Source organism: Symphalangus syndactylus, chromosome 8 (genome assembly GCF_028878055.3).
Source record: "Symphalangus syndactylus isolate Jambi chromosome 8, NHGRI_mSymSyn1-v2.1_pri, whole genome shotgun sequence".
NCBI lineage: Eukaryota > Metazoa > Chordata > Mammalia > Primates > Hylobatidae > Symphalangus > Symphalangus syndactylus.
In genome coordinates, this window is record NC_072430.2 from 105094338 (window position 1) to 105111463 (window position 17126).

Below are 17126 nucleotides of genomic sequence, written 5' to 3' on the forward strand. Positions count from 1 at the left end.
ATAAGCACTTTACAGGAGCAAAGAGTTTTCACCTTAACCTGTCATTATTCTGATGTTGAGAGGGGAGAGAGAGAAACAGAAAATGCATGTATGCCAAATTTCTTGAATCCCTAAGCCTCCCAATTATTTCGGCCTATTCAAAAATCGAGGCCAGGTGTGGTGGCTCACGCCTATAATCCCAACATTTTGAGAGGCAGAGGTGGGAGGATTGCTTAAGCCCATGAGTTGGAGGTCAGTCTGGGCAACATAACCAGATCCTGTCTCTATTTAAAAAAAAAAACAAAAAAACTAAAATCTAAATAATAGAGTGTGTTTGCTAAAAGAGGGTATTTATTTAACAAATACTACTAAAATGTTAATGTAACTAAGCAATGCTTATTTTTATCTTGATCAAGTCAAATATTACTAATAATTTTAACTATTAAAATAATTCTGTGAGGAAGTAAAAGAAATGGTATATATGAGATATGTAGCAAGTGAATGATATTTAACACATTTTTTACCTAAAATGAAATTATTTAAAAGCTCATTGTACCTCAAAGCTTTTTCATTGTAAAAATTTGGTGGAGCCTATGAAAATACTTCTGGCCACACATACATACATAAATATATGCATACATATATAGGTGTGTGTATCTAGAAGTATTTCATATCATATGCTACAATATTTAAGTCAGGTTCATAGGATGTTCTATAAGCTTCTACAAGACTCAAAGCATAGGAATACACACTTCCCTCAGCTCATTTTCCAAGGGTAACAACGTGCTTTTCAAAACAGGCCCTTGACATTCTTCTAGTTGTTAGGAATAAAAACCTATTGTTACTTGCTTTTGAAAAAGAAACACTTAGGTATCCATTTCTATCAATGAAGTTAAAAGCAGTATCACATTCATATGTTGCACTTAGCACCTTTTTAAGTAGTTCAAAATTTTTAAATCCAAAAGTACTAAGGGGGATTCACAGCAATGGCAGAGTGAAGAGATCAACATATCCTTTTTCCCAAAACCACCATAAAACTGGGCAAGGCTAGGCGTGGTGATTCACACCTATAATCTTAGCACTTTGAGAGGCTGAGGCAGGAGGCTCACCTAAGGCCAGGAGTTTGAGACCAGAGTGGGCAACAAAGCAAAACCCCACCATTACCAAAAAAAAAAAAAAAAAAAAAAAAAAAAAAAAAAAAAAACATTTAGCAGACTCAGTGGCTCATGCCTGTAGTCCCAATTACAAAGAAGGAATATGTTCACATCCATGACTAAGAAAGGCTTATGGGAAAAAAGCAGTAGTTGAGATCAGGCTCGAAACAATAAGTAGGATTTTGACAGTGGAAAATGAGGGAAGGACATCTCAAGAAAGGTCAAGACAAGATGTGTCCTGTCTGACCAAAGCATAGAGTTCAATTGTTTGGAACCTTTTCCTACCATAATACAATTCACAAACATTTCCCCTGCTAGCTGCACGGTGCCTATTCCCATGGGTGCACTCAAAAGCAGAGAAAAGATAAGTGGCAAGGCGTGGTCTGTAATCCCAACACTTCAGGAGGCCGAGGTGGGAGGATTATTTGAGGCCAGGAGTTCAGGAAAACCTTTAATCCACTTTACATTTTAAAGAAAATAATCTGCTTACTTTAATATCATTTTTAGTCAAAAATCGTTTGCTACATACCCCACAATGATGGTAATAACAGGTTAAGAACCACAAATGTGGCCGGGCGCGGTGGCTCACGCTTGTAATCCCAGCACTTTGAGAGGCCGAGGCGGGCGGATCACGAGGTCAGGAGATCGAGACCACGGTGAAACCTGGTCTCTACTAAAAATACAAAAAATTAGCTGGGCGTGGTGGCGGGCGCCTGTAGTCCCAGCTACTCGGAGAGGCTGAGGCAGGAGAATGGCGTGAACCTGGGAGGCGGAGCTTGCAGTGAGCCGAGATTGCGCCACTGCACTCCAGCCTGGGCGACAGAGCGAGACTCCGTCTCAAAAAAAAAAAAAAAAAAAAAAGAACCACAAATGTGATGGGAAGTAAACGTGAAAAACATTGGTCAGAGCTATCCCTGAGTATAAACAGAGGCATTTAAACAGTGAAGAGAAATGATTCAGGTTGCAGTTGAGAAGAGTGCTCTGGAAATGTTGAGAAAGGGGATAGTACAGTTAGGAAGTTATTGCAGAAGTCCCATTTAGTTAGGGGTAATAGATGCCTAAATCAAGATGGTACTGGGGAAAGATGATACAATTTTAAAACGTGGCAAAAATAGAAGATAAGCTTTGTGAGGCCATAGGCCTAACATGTCACTATCTCTACTGGTCTCTAGCTGAATAAATATTTGTTGAATGAATAAATAAATAAGATCTCGGCGGTAAGGCGGTGCATTATAATGGTGAAGCCAGACTGCTTGGGTTCAACTGGAGCTCTTCCACTTACTAGCTCTATGATCTTAGACAAGTTACCTGACCTCGATGCCTCGGCTTTTCCATCTGTAAAATGGGACTAATAATAGTGTCTAGATTACAGGGTAGTTTTCAGGATCAAATGGGGTTACTACATAAAGTGCATAGAAAAGGGCCTGATACATATAGGGACATATTTGTTATCATTTTTATTTGTGAAACGTTGTTGTCCTTTAACAGAACTTCAGATGTGAAAAACACAGTTCTAGGGGAAGAGCAATCGACAGCACTGACAGTGTTAAATTAGCCATGAAGTGAAGATGTCAGATAGTGTGGACTGGGGCCTTGGGAGAAAGGATGGGGCTAGACACTTAGAGATCTGACTCCGGCCACTTCCCTCTGCTCCCCACAGCCCTCCCAGTCACACTAGCTTCTTGCAGTTCCTCCAACAGATCAGTTTCCTGCCTCCTTCCCACTGCTGTTGCCTCAACTTGGAAGGGCATAGAGCCTGGATTTAACAAGTATTTGCTTAATGATTCAGTAGATGATCTTGGAACTCTTTTAAGTGGAGTAAATGTTAAATCCTTGAGAATGTATGAGACTGCCATGGAAGAAAGTATCCAGAAAGAAAAGGTGTCAGGACATTAAAGAAGAGTCAGCAAATACCGTGCAAAGGCACACTCAGAACGTAACCAGGATAGCTGGAGCCAGGATTCAAGGAGAGAGGTAGGTAACATTCAATGCTCAGAGGAGGCAAAGAGGGTGAAGAATGAAAGAATCACTGGGTTTGGCAACAATTTCAGGAACGAACGCTGAGAAAGTAATTTTCCATGAAGTTGCGGGGGGTGGGGGGGTAGAGGTCAGATAATTAAGGAAAAGAAGTCAACAAACTATTTTATCAAAAGGTTTAGGGAAGAAAAGCCACTCTCCTCCTGCCAGAGAGTGAGGAAGCAACTGGAGAGAAGTAAACTACGGTACAGTGAATAAAAACATGGGGCTACATCCTAGAGGCGCTGTGCATCTCTATTTGCACAGAGTTTTGTCACGTCCACAGTGCTTTTCACACGCACTATCTAATCTGATCGTACCCCAGCTCCCTGATGATACAGCCTCTGAGGGGTTCTCAAGGTGTGGACCAGCAGCAGCATCACCGAGAACTTGTTGGAAATGCACATTCATGGGTTCCACACCAGGCCTACAGAATGAGAAACTACGGGTGGGGCCCAGCAGTCTGTTATAACAAGTCCCCCAAGGGATTCTGGTGCTCTCCAAGCCCCCATAGCCACCACACTCGGGAGACAACCGCTGCAGGGCGCGGGGACAGCGGTTGGAGGACAGAATTTCCCCTTCTCAATCTTCGGCCTGTGTCCTCTTCGCTCTTAAGGGAGGCAGTGAACAATGAGACAGCCCCTCAGAGCAAAGTCGCCCCGCAGGGGACTCAGCTGGAGCGAGCTCCGCCCATCCCGGCCAGGGCGGAGGCGAGGTGTGGCTTCCTTCCCCAAGCCACGCCCCCATGCCCGCCCCCGGCCTTCGCCCCCGCACGACCCAAGCACCCCGCCCTCGGGCCTCGACTTCCGGTGCTGGAGGAGGGGGCCGGCGAGGAGGAACTCCAGGAGGACGCGTCCAACTTCGAGACCGGCGGGGGCCGGCTCCGCTCTTCCAACCCCTCCGTGTGTGAAGAGGGCGGACAACGCAGCGGGAGAAGAAAAATAAGCTAGTCTAGGACAAGTGTCCAGGCGACGTGGAACCCAGTAAGGGAATAAAGAAGCCTTGAAACGTCTCTCCCCTCCCCTATCCCGGTCCCTCACCCTAATCCGCGCGGAATAGAAAAGGCGGAAGCGCCAGTCCAAGATCAGGGCGGGGGGCGGGGCGCGGGGGGGGGGGGGGCAAGGGGAAGAAATCTCGCGATATGAGAGCGGTCCGGGCGGGGGTGGCACCTCTCCCTCCTCCTCCTGGCGTTAGTTCCGGTCGCAGAGGAGACACCGCCGCAGTTGCCGCTACATCGGGGATTTCTGGCTCTTTCCTCTTCGCCTTAAATTCGGTGAGATGCGGCGCCCCGCTCACCCTGGGCAGACGCTGCGGGTCGTGGACGCTGGGCAGAGGGAGAGGGAGGCGGCGGGCTGGATGCGGCCCGGCTTGGATGGGCCCGAACGGAGGTCGCCTCTTGAGGCCGGGCCGGATCCAGGGCCTGAAAGGCTGCCGCTTCGGCAGGGAGGCCGAGGGGCGGCGGCGGCCCGGGTCGGGAAGTGGGGTCCGGGTGCGCGCCGCGGCGCTGGCGGCGAAGGCAGTGGCCGAGGCGGGCTCCCTCTGGGCCGTGCCCGGCCTGGCTAACAAAGCCGCCGCGGCCTCTGTTGTGTGATGTACGCGTGGGGGCTTCCGGCGGGCGGGGCGGAGGGGCTGCCACCACCACTGCGGCCGCCGCCTCCGCCGCTGCTTTCGCTGGAGGGCGGGCGGATGTACGGGGCGGCTGGGACCCCGGCGCAAAGCGCCTCAGTGCCTGTGGTCCGCTCGTTGCGGCGGCCGCCACCGCAGGCAACAGGGTCAGTGGAGAAGGAGCCGCAGGACCCTACGGCGCCCCGCTGTGGCCAATGCGGTCCTGGGCGGGAAGCGGGTGATCTGTGGCTCGGGCGGGAGGCATGGGAAGGGTGTGGATTGGGAGACACGTTCCCGGGGAGGAGGCTGGGACTGTGGGATATGGGCGAAGGAGACTGAGCTGGCTGTTAGTTTTGCAGGCCTGAGTGGTGCAAGGCGGCCGCTGTTGCGGTCACAGGCATGACCTAGGGTAGGATGGTGCTGCCCGTAACCAGGCCTGTCAGAAGAAGGGGTTCACCTTTTGACAGTGTTTTAGAATTGGCATACACATTTTGGATGCCTCCTGACTGTGGTGGTAATCTCTCTTTGCGTTCTGCGATGCTTAGTGGTCGAGGAAGAGGTAAGTGAATGTAAAGAGGAATGTGGAGGAAACTGAACAATTAGGTTTATGATGGGTGATCACTGTAGCACTACAATGTCGCTTAAAAGTGTAGTTCACAGCACTAATTTGAAGGGTTTCTCTTAGAGAGCAATGCAGATTTTGACGTACATTTGATTCAAGCGAAGGTAATTCTTTGTGCCTGCACCGGGTATAATTGCCAAGCTGAGAGTGCGTGTTCCATTTGATTCATATGTGACTAGACTAAGGTTTGATGTTTTGTTTTAAAAATTAATATTATGGCACTGATATTAAGGCTTTATTTCTCCTTTCCTAGGGTGTCTTTTATGAATAATCAAAAGCAGCAAAAGCCAACGCTATCAGGCCAGCGTTTTAAAACTAGAAAAAGAGGTAAATATTTATGTTTTAATGTCTCTCTTCAAACCTCCAGAATATCTTGTGTATCTTGCCTCCTCTGACAGGCACTTGCATAGTACTAAAGCCTCAAGCGAAGACACCAGAAAGAAACTTGAATTTCTCGTTGACTGCCATTTCATATACACCTTTAATATTTCTACTGCTTTACTGCTCAAGCCTTAATTTTTAGTATCAATATATCTCTAAGCCGGTTAGTGAATCTTCTTTTTAGTGTGAAGTTAAAATACTTTCTAAAAATAAAAATAAGGGCTCTGTTTTCACTAGCAAGCAGTCTTATTTAAGCAAACTTAAATGAGCAAAAATGTTAATTTATAAAAGGAGAACTCCTAATGCAGTCACCCAGATTTTGTGAAGCTTTGTGAGAGAAAACTCAGACTTCACCCATGGAAGTTAATTGTGGAACAGGATTCACATTGTAATGTCTTTTGAAATACAGACTTAGTAGGAAAAGTATTAGAATTATATTACTTTTTTTTTGCATTAGTGTGTACTTAGGCGAATATTGAATTCTGTAGCAAAGGGCTGTGCTAGTGATATAAAGCTAAATAAGATGTAGTCTCAGATATATTTTTACTGTTTTTGGTCAAAAGCATATTAACCTTGTTTTACAGGTGGTTTTGAGGAAATGAAGAACTGGGTCAGCTACTAGTTATAAGTTGTGTTTTTCTTTTTGTACCTTAAGTAGCAGACATTTTGAGATATATATTGTAGAACTTTAAAATCACTAATCATAGGCTGTCTGTCCCCTTGTAGTAGTGGTGGGGAGACCAAAGTGTGATTTGATTCTAATCTTTGCAGATTCATTTAGATTTAGCTGGTAAATTTTCTTGAGGAGCAGTAGTTGTAAACTAGAACAGTTTGGCAATAAAATGGGAAAGTGTATCTCTTGAATATGTGGGTTACTGATGTTACCTTGATACAAATAATAGCAAGTAGCTTTATCATTCTTATTATTAATTAGCATCAGGGAGAGATGTAACTTCCCTAGTTCCAGATAGAGATATTCGTGGCCTGGCTGTTGATGGTTAGGGTACTTGGTAGGGTATACAACAATCCCTGTCTGGGACTGAGGGAGTTTCCAGACACAAGACTTTCAGTGCTAATACCAGGAAAGTGCTGGGCACACAGAGGTGTTTGTCACCCTAGTACTGTGTGAAAATTAAGATGTCATCTAGCCTAGACTGGGAAAGCAAAACCTTACTATGGAGTGTGTGAAAGCAACTCAGTAGAGGTCAGGTATGTGCACAAGGCTGTGGTCTGGGAGCTTTCTATTTTATTAATGTCATTTAGTATTTACAACAACTTTATGGGATAGGTACTATTGTTATCCCCATTTTACAGTAAGGGAATTCTGGCATGGCGAATGAGACTATTTGCGCGAATTCAGATGGTTAAATGGTGATGAGGATTTGAATCAGGCAGTTTAACTCCAGAGCCCATGCTCTGAACTACTACACAATATAGTCTCTTGATTACCTCATTTCTCTGACTCTCAGTTTTCCTTCTGAATAATGGGGGGAAAAATCTGCCTCACAAGGTTGTTAACAGGATTAAAGCAAATGCTTAATATAGTTTCTGTCATATTGGGTGCTCATTAAATGTACTTTCTAAAGCTCACCTTCATAAATGCCAAAGGATTGGTTCAATTTTTTTGTTTAATATTATGGACATTTAAGGAAAAGGATCAAGAGCTCCAGTGTCTGGACAAAACCCAAAGGAATAAAATTTACCTGTTAGCGGATGGCCTAAATTTTGGAAAAGCCAAGAGGCAGTAGGAGGGTGTTCCTAGTAGAAATTGCCTCATGGCAGTAGGAACACAAGACACTAGCACATTTAGATCACTTGTGAAATTATTTGAAAAGTTGCACAATTCTTGTGAGTGTGCCGTCTTGTCTTGCACTTGCAGAGGGGAAACATGCAAAGTATGTGAATTTAATCTAACTTATTTAACATCTTCATAAGGTGATAGTTTTGTGGCATTTTGGTAAATCTTTTAAAACTAAATGTTTTGGGTCCCCTGTCCCCCCCAGATGAAAAAGAGAGGTTTGACCCTACTCAGTTTCAAGACTGTATTATTCAAGGCTTAACTGAAACCGGTACTGATTTGGAAGCAGTAGCTAAGTTTCTTGATGCTTCTGGAGCAAAACTTGATTACCGTCGATATGCAGAAACACTCTTTGACATTCTGGTGGCTGGTGGAATGCTGGGTAAGTGTCTGCGGTTTGTGGGCTTAATAATTTAGAAAGGTACAATATATGGAGATTATGGAGAATCTAGAATATGAACTATTTGGCAAACTTGTTAAAATGGAGTGATTTTTTGGTTGTGTTGTATTTTGGTTTTATCCAACTTTAGCCCCAGGTGGTACACTGGCAGATGACATGATGCGTACAGATGTCTGCGTGTTTGCAGCCCAAGAAGATCTAGAAACCATGCAGGCATTTGCTCAGGTAAATGAGACTTTACATAATTGTTTTCAGTTAGCTACTATCCATGTGGTATATTTGAGGAATATTCTACTTTTAAGAGTTGTGGTTAGAAAGTTGAAGGAATTTGATTTTAAATTTTAGGGATACTGTTCTTGGTGCAATGGGATGAATTAGAAACTTAAGGTGTATTAAGGCGAACAAAATAGGGAAAAATGAAATTAACTCTTCTGTTCCTATTTGTCTTGAAATTACTCAATTTTTAAGAAAAATGTCAAGCTGAAAAAGTCAGTTTCGTATTGTGATTTCTCTAGTTTATCTGCATGTATTTATTTGAGTTGTGAGCTGATTAGCTCATTGGAAAGTTTCATATGTAGTTATGTTTGTATTACTGTAAGCAAAGAATTAAAGTACATCTAACCTGGACATTGTTATGTGTCACTAGGAATTCTTCTCAAGCTGGTTTAAGCAGCTCATAAACTTACATCCAGTGAAAGTTTTACTGCTTTGCTATTCTAGAAATATATAAAGTTACTGAATTCATTTAATGTTCTTCGTAGGTTTTTAACAAGTTAATCAGGCGCTACAAATACCTGGAGAAAGGTTTTGAAGATGAAGTAAAAAAGGTATGAGTGATAATGTACTGTGTGGAAAAGAAAAAAATAGGGTTAGAAAGAGAAATGTTAAATCCTGATTCTGCCACAGATTTGGAGTAATTTTGCTTGTTTGTTTGGATTGTTTTTTGAGACAGAGCCTCACTCTGTGTCCCAGGCTGGGAGTGCAGTGGCTCAGTCTCAGCTCACTGCAGCCTTCGCCTCCCAGGTTCAAGCGATTCTCGTGCCTCAGCCTCCCGAGTAGCTGGGATTACAAGCATGTGCCACCATGCCCGGCTAATTTTCTATTTTTAGTAGAGACAGGGTTTCACCATGTTGGCTAGGCTGGCCTTGAACTCCTGGCCTCAAGTGATCTTCCCTCGGCCTCCCAAAGTGCTGGGGTTATAGGTGTGAGCCAACACGCCTCGCCCAATATTGCATATAGATGCTCAGAAAACCTGATATGTTTATCAAGCACCAGGCACTGTTCTAATGATACTAATTCACTTAATATTTATAAAAACCCTGTGAGGTAAGTTTTTATTATCCACATTTTACATGTGAGGTGCAGAGGTTGAGTAACTTGCCCAAGATCATTCAGCTAATGAGTATTACAACTTAGATATAAACTTGGATGGTTAGATCCCAGAGCCCATGTATTGAACCAGTAGCCAGTATAACATGCCTTACTGCTTCTCTTATTGTAACGCAATTGCTGTTTTAACCCTTAACTGTTTTACTTTTTACAGCTGCTGCTGTTCTTAAAGGGTTTTTCAGAGTCGGAGAGGAACAAGCTGGCTATGTTGACTGGTGTTCTTCTGGCTAATGGAACACTTAATGCATCCATTCTTAATAGCCTTTATAATGAGAATTTGGTTAAAGAAGGTAATCAGCCTTAAAGGATGGTCTTTAGTTGACTCAGAGTGGGGTGGATAAGAGCATGGTTTACTGTTCATAGATGTGACTTCTGTGAAAGTCTTCGTTTATTAACCAGCCATAAATTTAATAAGTTCAGTCTAATTCACTAGACATTTAATGAGTACCTTTGGCATCCAGGTTTAATGGCTTTCTTTAGGCATACAACAGATACCCAGATTTAGACAAACTATTGTTATATGTAATGAAAATAAAATGAGAAATGCTGTGGGAACCCCAGAAGGATAAATACCAATTGGGAGACTTGGAGAAGATGACGTTTGGGGAAAATGTCAAGCTGGAAGGGAAAATCAATTCCCTGTTTGGCTCCAATTGTCAGATTATTCTCTACAGTAATTTTTTTTAAAGCTTTTTTTTAAAAAACTGCTTACAGTAGTGAGTATTTAAGTTGCCTTACTGTAATTCTCACAACAGCCTTGTCAAATGTAGAGACTGTTGCCCTCAATTTATACTTTGGAAAACACTTTAAGTAGCTTGGCCAAGAATATACAATTTGCAAGTGGTAGACTAGGGAAATTGGAGAAGTGATAAACTGTGGCCCAGGAAAGTTCAGGGTTAAGTTTGTGAGGAAAGTCAGTAATCCCATGTGATTCAACTATGAAGGGAAGGATATAGGGGGTACAGTGATTGAAACCAGGGAAGGTACTTCTGTTAAGTAAGCTATTTTCTTTTACAGGAGTTTCAGCAGCTTTTGCTGTGAAGCTCTTTAAATCATGGATAAATGAAAAAGATATCAATGCAGTAGCTGCAAGTCTTCGGAAAGTCAGCATGGATAACAGACTGATGGTTGGTAACTTTTTTCTTTCTTCCCATTCTTGCCAACAGATGTAAATGAGAGAAATTTCTCATTTTTAAGACTGTGAAAAGAAAGTGTTTTTCTTAATCTTATTTAAAGAAAGTTTAACCAGATAAATTCTTCTTTTAGGAACTCTTTCCTGCCAACAAGCAAAGTGTTGAACACTTCACAAAGTATTTTACTGAGGCAGGCTTGAAAGAGCTTTCAGAATATGTTCGGAATCAGCAAACCATCGGAGCTCGTAAGGAGCTCCAGAAAGAACTTCAAGAACAGATGTCCCGTGGTGATCCGTTTAAGGATGTAAGTTTTTGTTTAAACCGTCTTTTTATGGCTAAGCTTCTGGCATAGAGATTTTCACTAATTTGAGGAACTTACTTCACCAGGATGAGATTAATAGTAACAGGATGTTATACTGGAACTTTGCCTCATTCTTTTGCGTATGCTTCTTCAGTGCCTGACTGAGGCCCAGAAATATAAGAGACTGGAGCTCAGGGCACCTTTCAGTTCTAAAGGTCTCTTTTTATATGTAGTACACATGTGGTTGCCAGTTACATGGAAAGGGAGTTGTTACGTTTTTGTTAAAGGTCTAAACTTGATGTGTGAAGTATGTACATAATCAAAACTGACTTCTGTTACTGAATTTGGATTCTTTTGCAGATAATTTTATATGTCAAGGAGGAGATGAAAAAAAACAACATCCCAGAACCAGTTGTCATCGGAATAGTCTGGTCAAGTGTAATGAGCACTGTGGAATGGAACAAAAAAGAGGAGCTTGTAGCAGAGCAAGCCATCAAGCACTTGAAGGTATTAGAACTATGCCTTGACAAAACAAACTATTCTACTTTTACGTGGTGATAAGTGAATTGTGACTATACTTTTCTAAGAGGATTTATCACATCCTGTGGTTCCTGGGGATGGCCCACCAGTAAATAGACAAATAGTAACATTAACTGTTGATGATAATGCTCTGAATTGGGCTGTGGTTCACAGGTTAAAAACAAGAATATGGCCTGGCCAGGCACAATGGCTCATGCCTGTAAACCCAGCACTTTGGGAGGCCAGGGCAGGAGGATTGAAGATTGCTTGAGCTCAGTTTAAGACATGCCTGGGCATCATAGTGAGACCTCATCTCTACTAAAAATCACAAAAAATAGCCAGTCATGGTGACGCATGCCTGTAGTCCCAACTACTCAGGAGGCTGAGGCAGAGGATCGCTTGAGCCCTGGAGATCAAGACTACAGTGAGCTTATGATGGCTTTGTCAGACAAAGCCTGGGTGACGGTGAGATCCTGCCTCAAAAAAAAACATGATGAAAAGGAACTTAAGCTTGTAATTAGATGTTTGTTTTTGAAGGGGGTATTGGAAATTTTTTTCCCCTCTCTAAAAGACTAATATTGTTTGACATTTACTTGGACTACTTGGTATAGTATTGTTTATTTTACTTAGATTTTCTGCTTTTTTTTTTTTTTTTTTTGAGATAGTCTCACTCTGTCACCCAGGCTAGAGTGCAGTGATGTGATCTCAGCTCACTGCAGCCTCCATCTCCTGGGTTCAAGCAATTCTGCCTCCTCGGCCTCCCAAGTAGTGCCTGGCTAATTTTTCTATTTTTAGTAGAGATGAGGTTTTACCATGTTGGCCAGGCTGGTCTCGAACTCCTGACCTCAAGTGATCCACCCACCTTGGCCTCCCAAAGTGCTGGGATTACAGACGTGAGCCACTGTGCCCAGCCTATTTTTTAAATTTCTGGTAAATAAGTTACCGTTTGCAGTGATTATAAAAGATGAGTTAAGTTCTGTATTGTAGGAGTTTTGCAACGGATGGTTATTTGTAATGAATGACTAAATCTTTTCTCTGTTCCTTTGAAAGCAATACAGCCCTCTACTTGCTGCCTTTACTACTCAAGGTCAGTCTGAGCTGACTCTGTTACTGAAGATTCAGGAGTATTGCTATGACAACATTCATTTCATGAAAGCCTTCCAGAAAATAGTGGTGCTTTTTTATAAAGGTAATTTAGATTTTGAATTTTGTAAATAACACTTAATAAAAATCCTTGTAAACACAAAATGATCCAAATGATGAGTTATCTGGACATCAGCTCCCTGAAATATTTTACTTCTAGTTATGAGTCACCTCTGATTAAATTGGGTGCTTTTTATTGCACTGATACTTGTTTAAAACATCTCTAAACCCAATTCACAAGTTGAAGTATGAAATCTAAAGCCATGATTACGCATCCTCAAACTTTGCCTCCTATACTCTAACCAGGTATACATTCCCAAAGTTCAGCTAGGTGTGGTGGCTCATACTTGTGACCCCAACACTGTGGGAACCTGAGGCGGGAGGATTGCTTGAGCCCAGGAGTTCAAGACCGGCCTGGACTACATAAGGAGACCTCATCTCTACAAAAAAATTAAAAAATTAGGCAGGGAATGGTGGCGTAAGCCTGTGGTCCCAGCAACTCAGAAGGCTGAGGTAGGAGGATCACTTGAGCCTAGGAGGTCAAGGCTGCAGTGAACCATGATTGTGCCACTGTACTCCAGCAGCCTAGGCAACAAGTGAGACCCTGTTTTAAAAAAAAAATCCCCAGGTCCCTTTTCCAGACAGTCTGTAGTGTTAGCTATGTAGTCACAGCTCTAGAGTCTTCAGCTTGTGTGAATCCTGCTTCTGTTCATCTTACTCCCCGACCCAGTGTTGACTTTCCGTAGTCCTTCAAGACCAGTTGAGAGTGCTTCTATAGCAACCCCAATTTCAGTTATATTGTTCCCTTTTGTCTTGATCCCAATTTTAGAAACCTGGTGTAAAGTGGCTAGTAAAGACAAGATCTCTGTTGGGAGAAAATCCGTTGCAGTTGGTCATAACACTTTGAAATTCTGCACTAATCAGACCAGCCTCGATCCCGTTGAGTATAGTTGATATGCGCACGTGCATTATTCTCTCCTCCAGTTCTCATGGATGTTTTTAACTTTTGAGCAGTTTGTTAAGCAGGCATTTGCACATTAGGTGGTGGTTCTAACTCTCAGTAGAGTATATTAAAACTCCCCTAATGCAATGAGTTTTCTTTCCAGCTGAAGTCCTGAGCGAAGAGCCCATTTTGAAGTGGTATAAAGATGCACATGTTGCGAAGGGGAAGAGTGTTTTCCTTGAGCAAATGAAAAAGTTTGTAGAATGGCTCAAAAATGCTGAAGAAGGTAAGGATTTTCCTCTGTGTGGTTTGTTTGGTAAAGCTAATTTTAATATGGCCATAATATATCTTCACACATGCTTCCTTCTTTCTGATGCCACTTTGTACCTGGAGTAGAGATTTTTGTTAACTTACAAGGCAGGTGGCGAAAGCTAGAGTTTAATTATTATAGTATATTTATGGCTCAGCCATAATAGTAAATGTTCTTCGTGAAATGGAAAATTTTGAGAATATTTAATGTTTACAAATTTGTGGATTTCTTTTTTTTTACTTTTTTTTTTAATTAAAAATGTAGAGATGATCTCACTATGTTGCCGACGCTGGTCCTGACTCCTGGGCTCAAGCAGCCCTCCTGCCTCAGCCTCACAAAGTACAGGGATTGCAAATGTGACTGCACCCAGCCAAATGTTGGGATTTCCAAGTGAATGCTTTTGAATATCTGCCTCATGTAAATAGGTTATTAATAAAATTCCTTAAAAGCTTCAAAGTTATATGGAGGCTGGGTGTGGTGGCTCACGCCTGTAATCCTAGCACTTTGGGAGGCTGAGGCAATCAGGTCACTTGAGGCCAGGAGTTGGAGGCCAGCCTGGACAACATGGGAAACCGTCTCTACTAAAAATAAAAAAATTAGCCGGTTTTGGTGGGGTGGGCGCCTGTAGTCCCAGCTACTCAGGAAACTGAAGTGGGAGGATCACTTGAACCCGGGAGGCAGAGGTTGCAGTGAGCCAAGAGGGTGCCACTGCATTCCAGCCTGTGGGACAGAGGGAGACTCTATCTTAAAGAAGCTTCAAAGTTATAAATGGGAACTTTTCCTTCTGATGTATAATGTTTGACTGCTTTTTTCCCCTTTTCTAGAATCTGAATCTGAAGCTGAAGAAGGTGACTGAATTTTGAAACTACACCCTCAGTAAATCAAACAGGAGTTGTAGATAAAATGTCATGTCTCATGTGTCCTGGTTCTTACATCTTCCTACCTCCCTGTATCAAGCATGATATAAGGGCTTTCATGGCAAATTTTATTTTAACTGTTTCTATGGTTGCTGGAAGTGTTGGGTTTAGTTTCTAAAACCATGTTTTAAGTAGCTACAGGAGCTATAGATTTGAATCTAATGTTGCATTAGTCTTTTCAGTTATCTTCTACCTCCTGTATTTTCTACTGTAATAATGTAATTTAAGGCCTTCCACAATGAACAGTTCACTTTATTCCCTGGGTTTTCTATAAACAGTTTTCAAGATATGATTTGGTTAAAAAATAATTTGTTACAAAAATTCTGTTTGCAAATTAAACTGGAAAAGTATCCAAAGTCTCAAAAGGCAATGATTTGTGTGATAATATGGCATGCCGGGAGCCCTGCTCATCAATGAAAAACCGATATGTAATAATCGAATTCATTTAACATGAATCTTGAGTACGTGGACCATTGCTTGCATGTTAACTTTTTTTTTTTTTTTTTTTTTTTTTTTTTTTGCGTTTTTAACTCCAGATGTCCTAAAGCTCAATTGTCTGGTCTCTGGTTTTCATCCGTAGAGAAGCCATGGAGAACAGACTTGAAAAGTTTAGGAGATCATAATGTGGCAGAGGTGGTGGGAAGAAGAAAGTTGAGCTTTTTCCCCTTGAGAAGCTTCTGCGTTTAGTTTGTATCTTTCCAGGCAAAACAAATGGGTATTCTTTTCATACAACCATTTTCAAATGAACCTTAGAAAAAGTCTTAATATTTAAGGTATTTTATGCACAGAATACACTTAGATTGATAGGAAAGAACTCGTAATGGAGTTTGAGTAAAGAAAATGACTGATGTACTAAACCCAGTAAAAATTGTTGAAAATCTTAAAGGTCAGCATGTTCTAATTGGGAATCTAGATATAGCTTAGATTTCCTGTTGGCTTAGAGTATTTGCTATAACAAATGAAGTGCAATGACAATTATATATTCCTACTCGGTCATACTGGACTGGCTTCGTTCTCTTAACATACTCAGTAATGACTCAAGCCTCTGGCTATTAACATACCCTAGTTGCCGTTTTTTAATTGCCATGAGCCAAATACTTGGTATACAATTGATCCATTTATTTTAATGGCTGCCTTTTCATTTTCATCTTTTCTTGCTGCTACCCATCTATGTATGTAGTCATTGGGGGGAAAATGTAGCCACATTTTTTATGGGGAGACTTTGTGTTAAAAGTGAACAATTTGAAGGTTTTTAACTGGTGCAACTAGCCTGGAATAATGCCACCAGAGACTGAGTGGAGATCGCCCCTTTCGAAGGTGCCATTCTTATGAGCCAAAAGTTTGTCATTGAAAAGTTCATTTTGAGGGAATAACATGTAATATAATTTGAAATAAAGGTATAGTAACCTTAAAAAGAACATTATAACTGATTGTTGTGAATGGGGTGAATTTGTTAAATGAGTAACTTTGATAAAGTTTTTCATGCACAGGCAAAATGTATTCACTAGATTTCTACGTAGTGATCTGCTTTTACTTTGTAATTTGTAGTTCTCAAAAGACTTTTTTTTAAAAAAATAAAGTCCATACTTACACTTAGGCTTTATACATCAGTCTTTTTTTTTTTTTTAATTCCATGTTAATACCTAGTGGTATTGTATGTTGTGTGTTCAGATGTCTTTACTATATCTGTATACCATTAAGTAATAATTAGACTCCCAAACTGTAAACCACCTACACAGAATTCTGATGTAGCTAAAACTACATTAATATTTCTACAGGCTGGGCGCGGTGGCTCACACTTGTAATCCCAGCACTTTGGGAGGCCGAGGCGGGCGGATCACGAGGTCAGGAGATCGAGACCACGGTGAAACCCCGTCTCTACTAAAAATACAAAAAAATTAGCCGGGCGTGGTGGCGGGCGCCTGTAGTCCCAGCTACTCAGAGAGGCTGAGGCAGGAGAATGGCGTGAACCCGGGAGGCGGAGCTTGCAGTGAGCCGAGATTGCGCCACTGCACTCCAGCCTGGGCGACAGAGCGAGACTCCGTCTCAAAAAAAAAAAAATATTTCTACAACCAATTCAATGCATGTTTCTTCCATACAAAGTGTGCCATTTTATACTGTGTATAGTGAAAAAGTGTGTCATCTTCCAGAACTACATTATAATCTTTGAGCGTAGTTTGTTTCTTCATAATGACACAGTAGTGTTTACTTAGTACAATATTATAGTAAGTGGATATCACTTGTGACAGTAATAGTGTAAAGAAAGGGAATGCTTTATAAGAGGACTGCAGAGTTCGTTCCATATAAAAAGATTCCATTCTGAATCTTAAGTAGTGATTTTAGAATTCAGGTGCCAGTGCCAGCCTATGGCCTCAAGTATGTAATTCTTAATATAGATGTTAAATTGTACTTTTAATTATGATTGGATAAATGTTGATTTTTCTAACTGTCAGTTTCTAAGGATGTCTCCTTGGAAACTAAATGAGTTTTTAGAGTTGGTCGTACGTTTCTTAGCC

At 41.7% G+C, this 17126-nt stretch overlaps 1 protein-coding gene and 1 long non-coding RNA gene across 4 annotated transcripts; one reads left to right on the forward strand and one right to left on the reverse strand.

Moving 5' to 3' along the window:
- Positions 1-3961: 3961 nt before the first annotated feature.
- BZW1 (basic leucine zipper and W2 domains 1) lies at positions 3962-14975 on the forward strand. 3 transcript variants are annotated; one of them, XM_063644966.1, is made up of 13 exons: positions 3962-4132; positions 4344-4422; positions 5630-5703; positions 7761-7937; positions 8086-8180; positions 8717-8782; positions 9499-9634; positions 10362-10471; positions 10611-10781; positions 11139-11285; positions 12348-12486; positions 13547-13669; positions 14518-14975. In XM_063644966.1, exons 3-13 carry the CDS (start codon positions 5640-5642, stop codon positions 14547-14549), a joined length of 1260 nt encoding a protein of 419 aa, XP_063501036.1. In that variant the 5' UTR covers positions 3962-4132; positions 4344-4422; positions 5630-5639; the 3' UTR covers positions 14550-14975. The 3 variants fall into 3 exon arrangements, with proteins under 3 accessions (XP_063501036.1, XP_055146143.2, XP_055146141.2); XM_055290168.2 differs by lacking the exon at positions 4344-4422; XM_055290166.2 differs by lacking the exons at positions 3962-4132; positions 4344-4422 and adding an exon at positions 4449-4921.
- A 195-nt stretch (positions 14976-15170) lies between these two features.
- Positions 15171-16760, reverse strand: LOC134737368 (uncharacterized). The gene is made up of 2 exons (XR_010122210.1): positions 16684-16760; positions 15171-16389 (listed from the first exon to the last, which is right to left on the reverse strand). It is a non-coding gene; the product is annotated as an uncharacterized lncRNA (long non-coding RNA).
- Between the last annotated feature and the right edge of the window lie 366 nt (positions 16761-17126).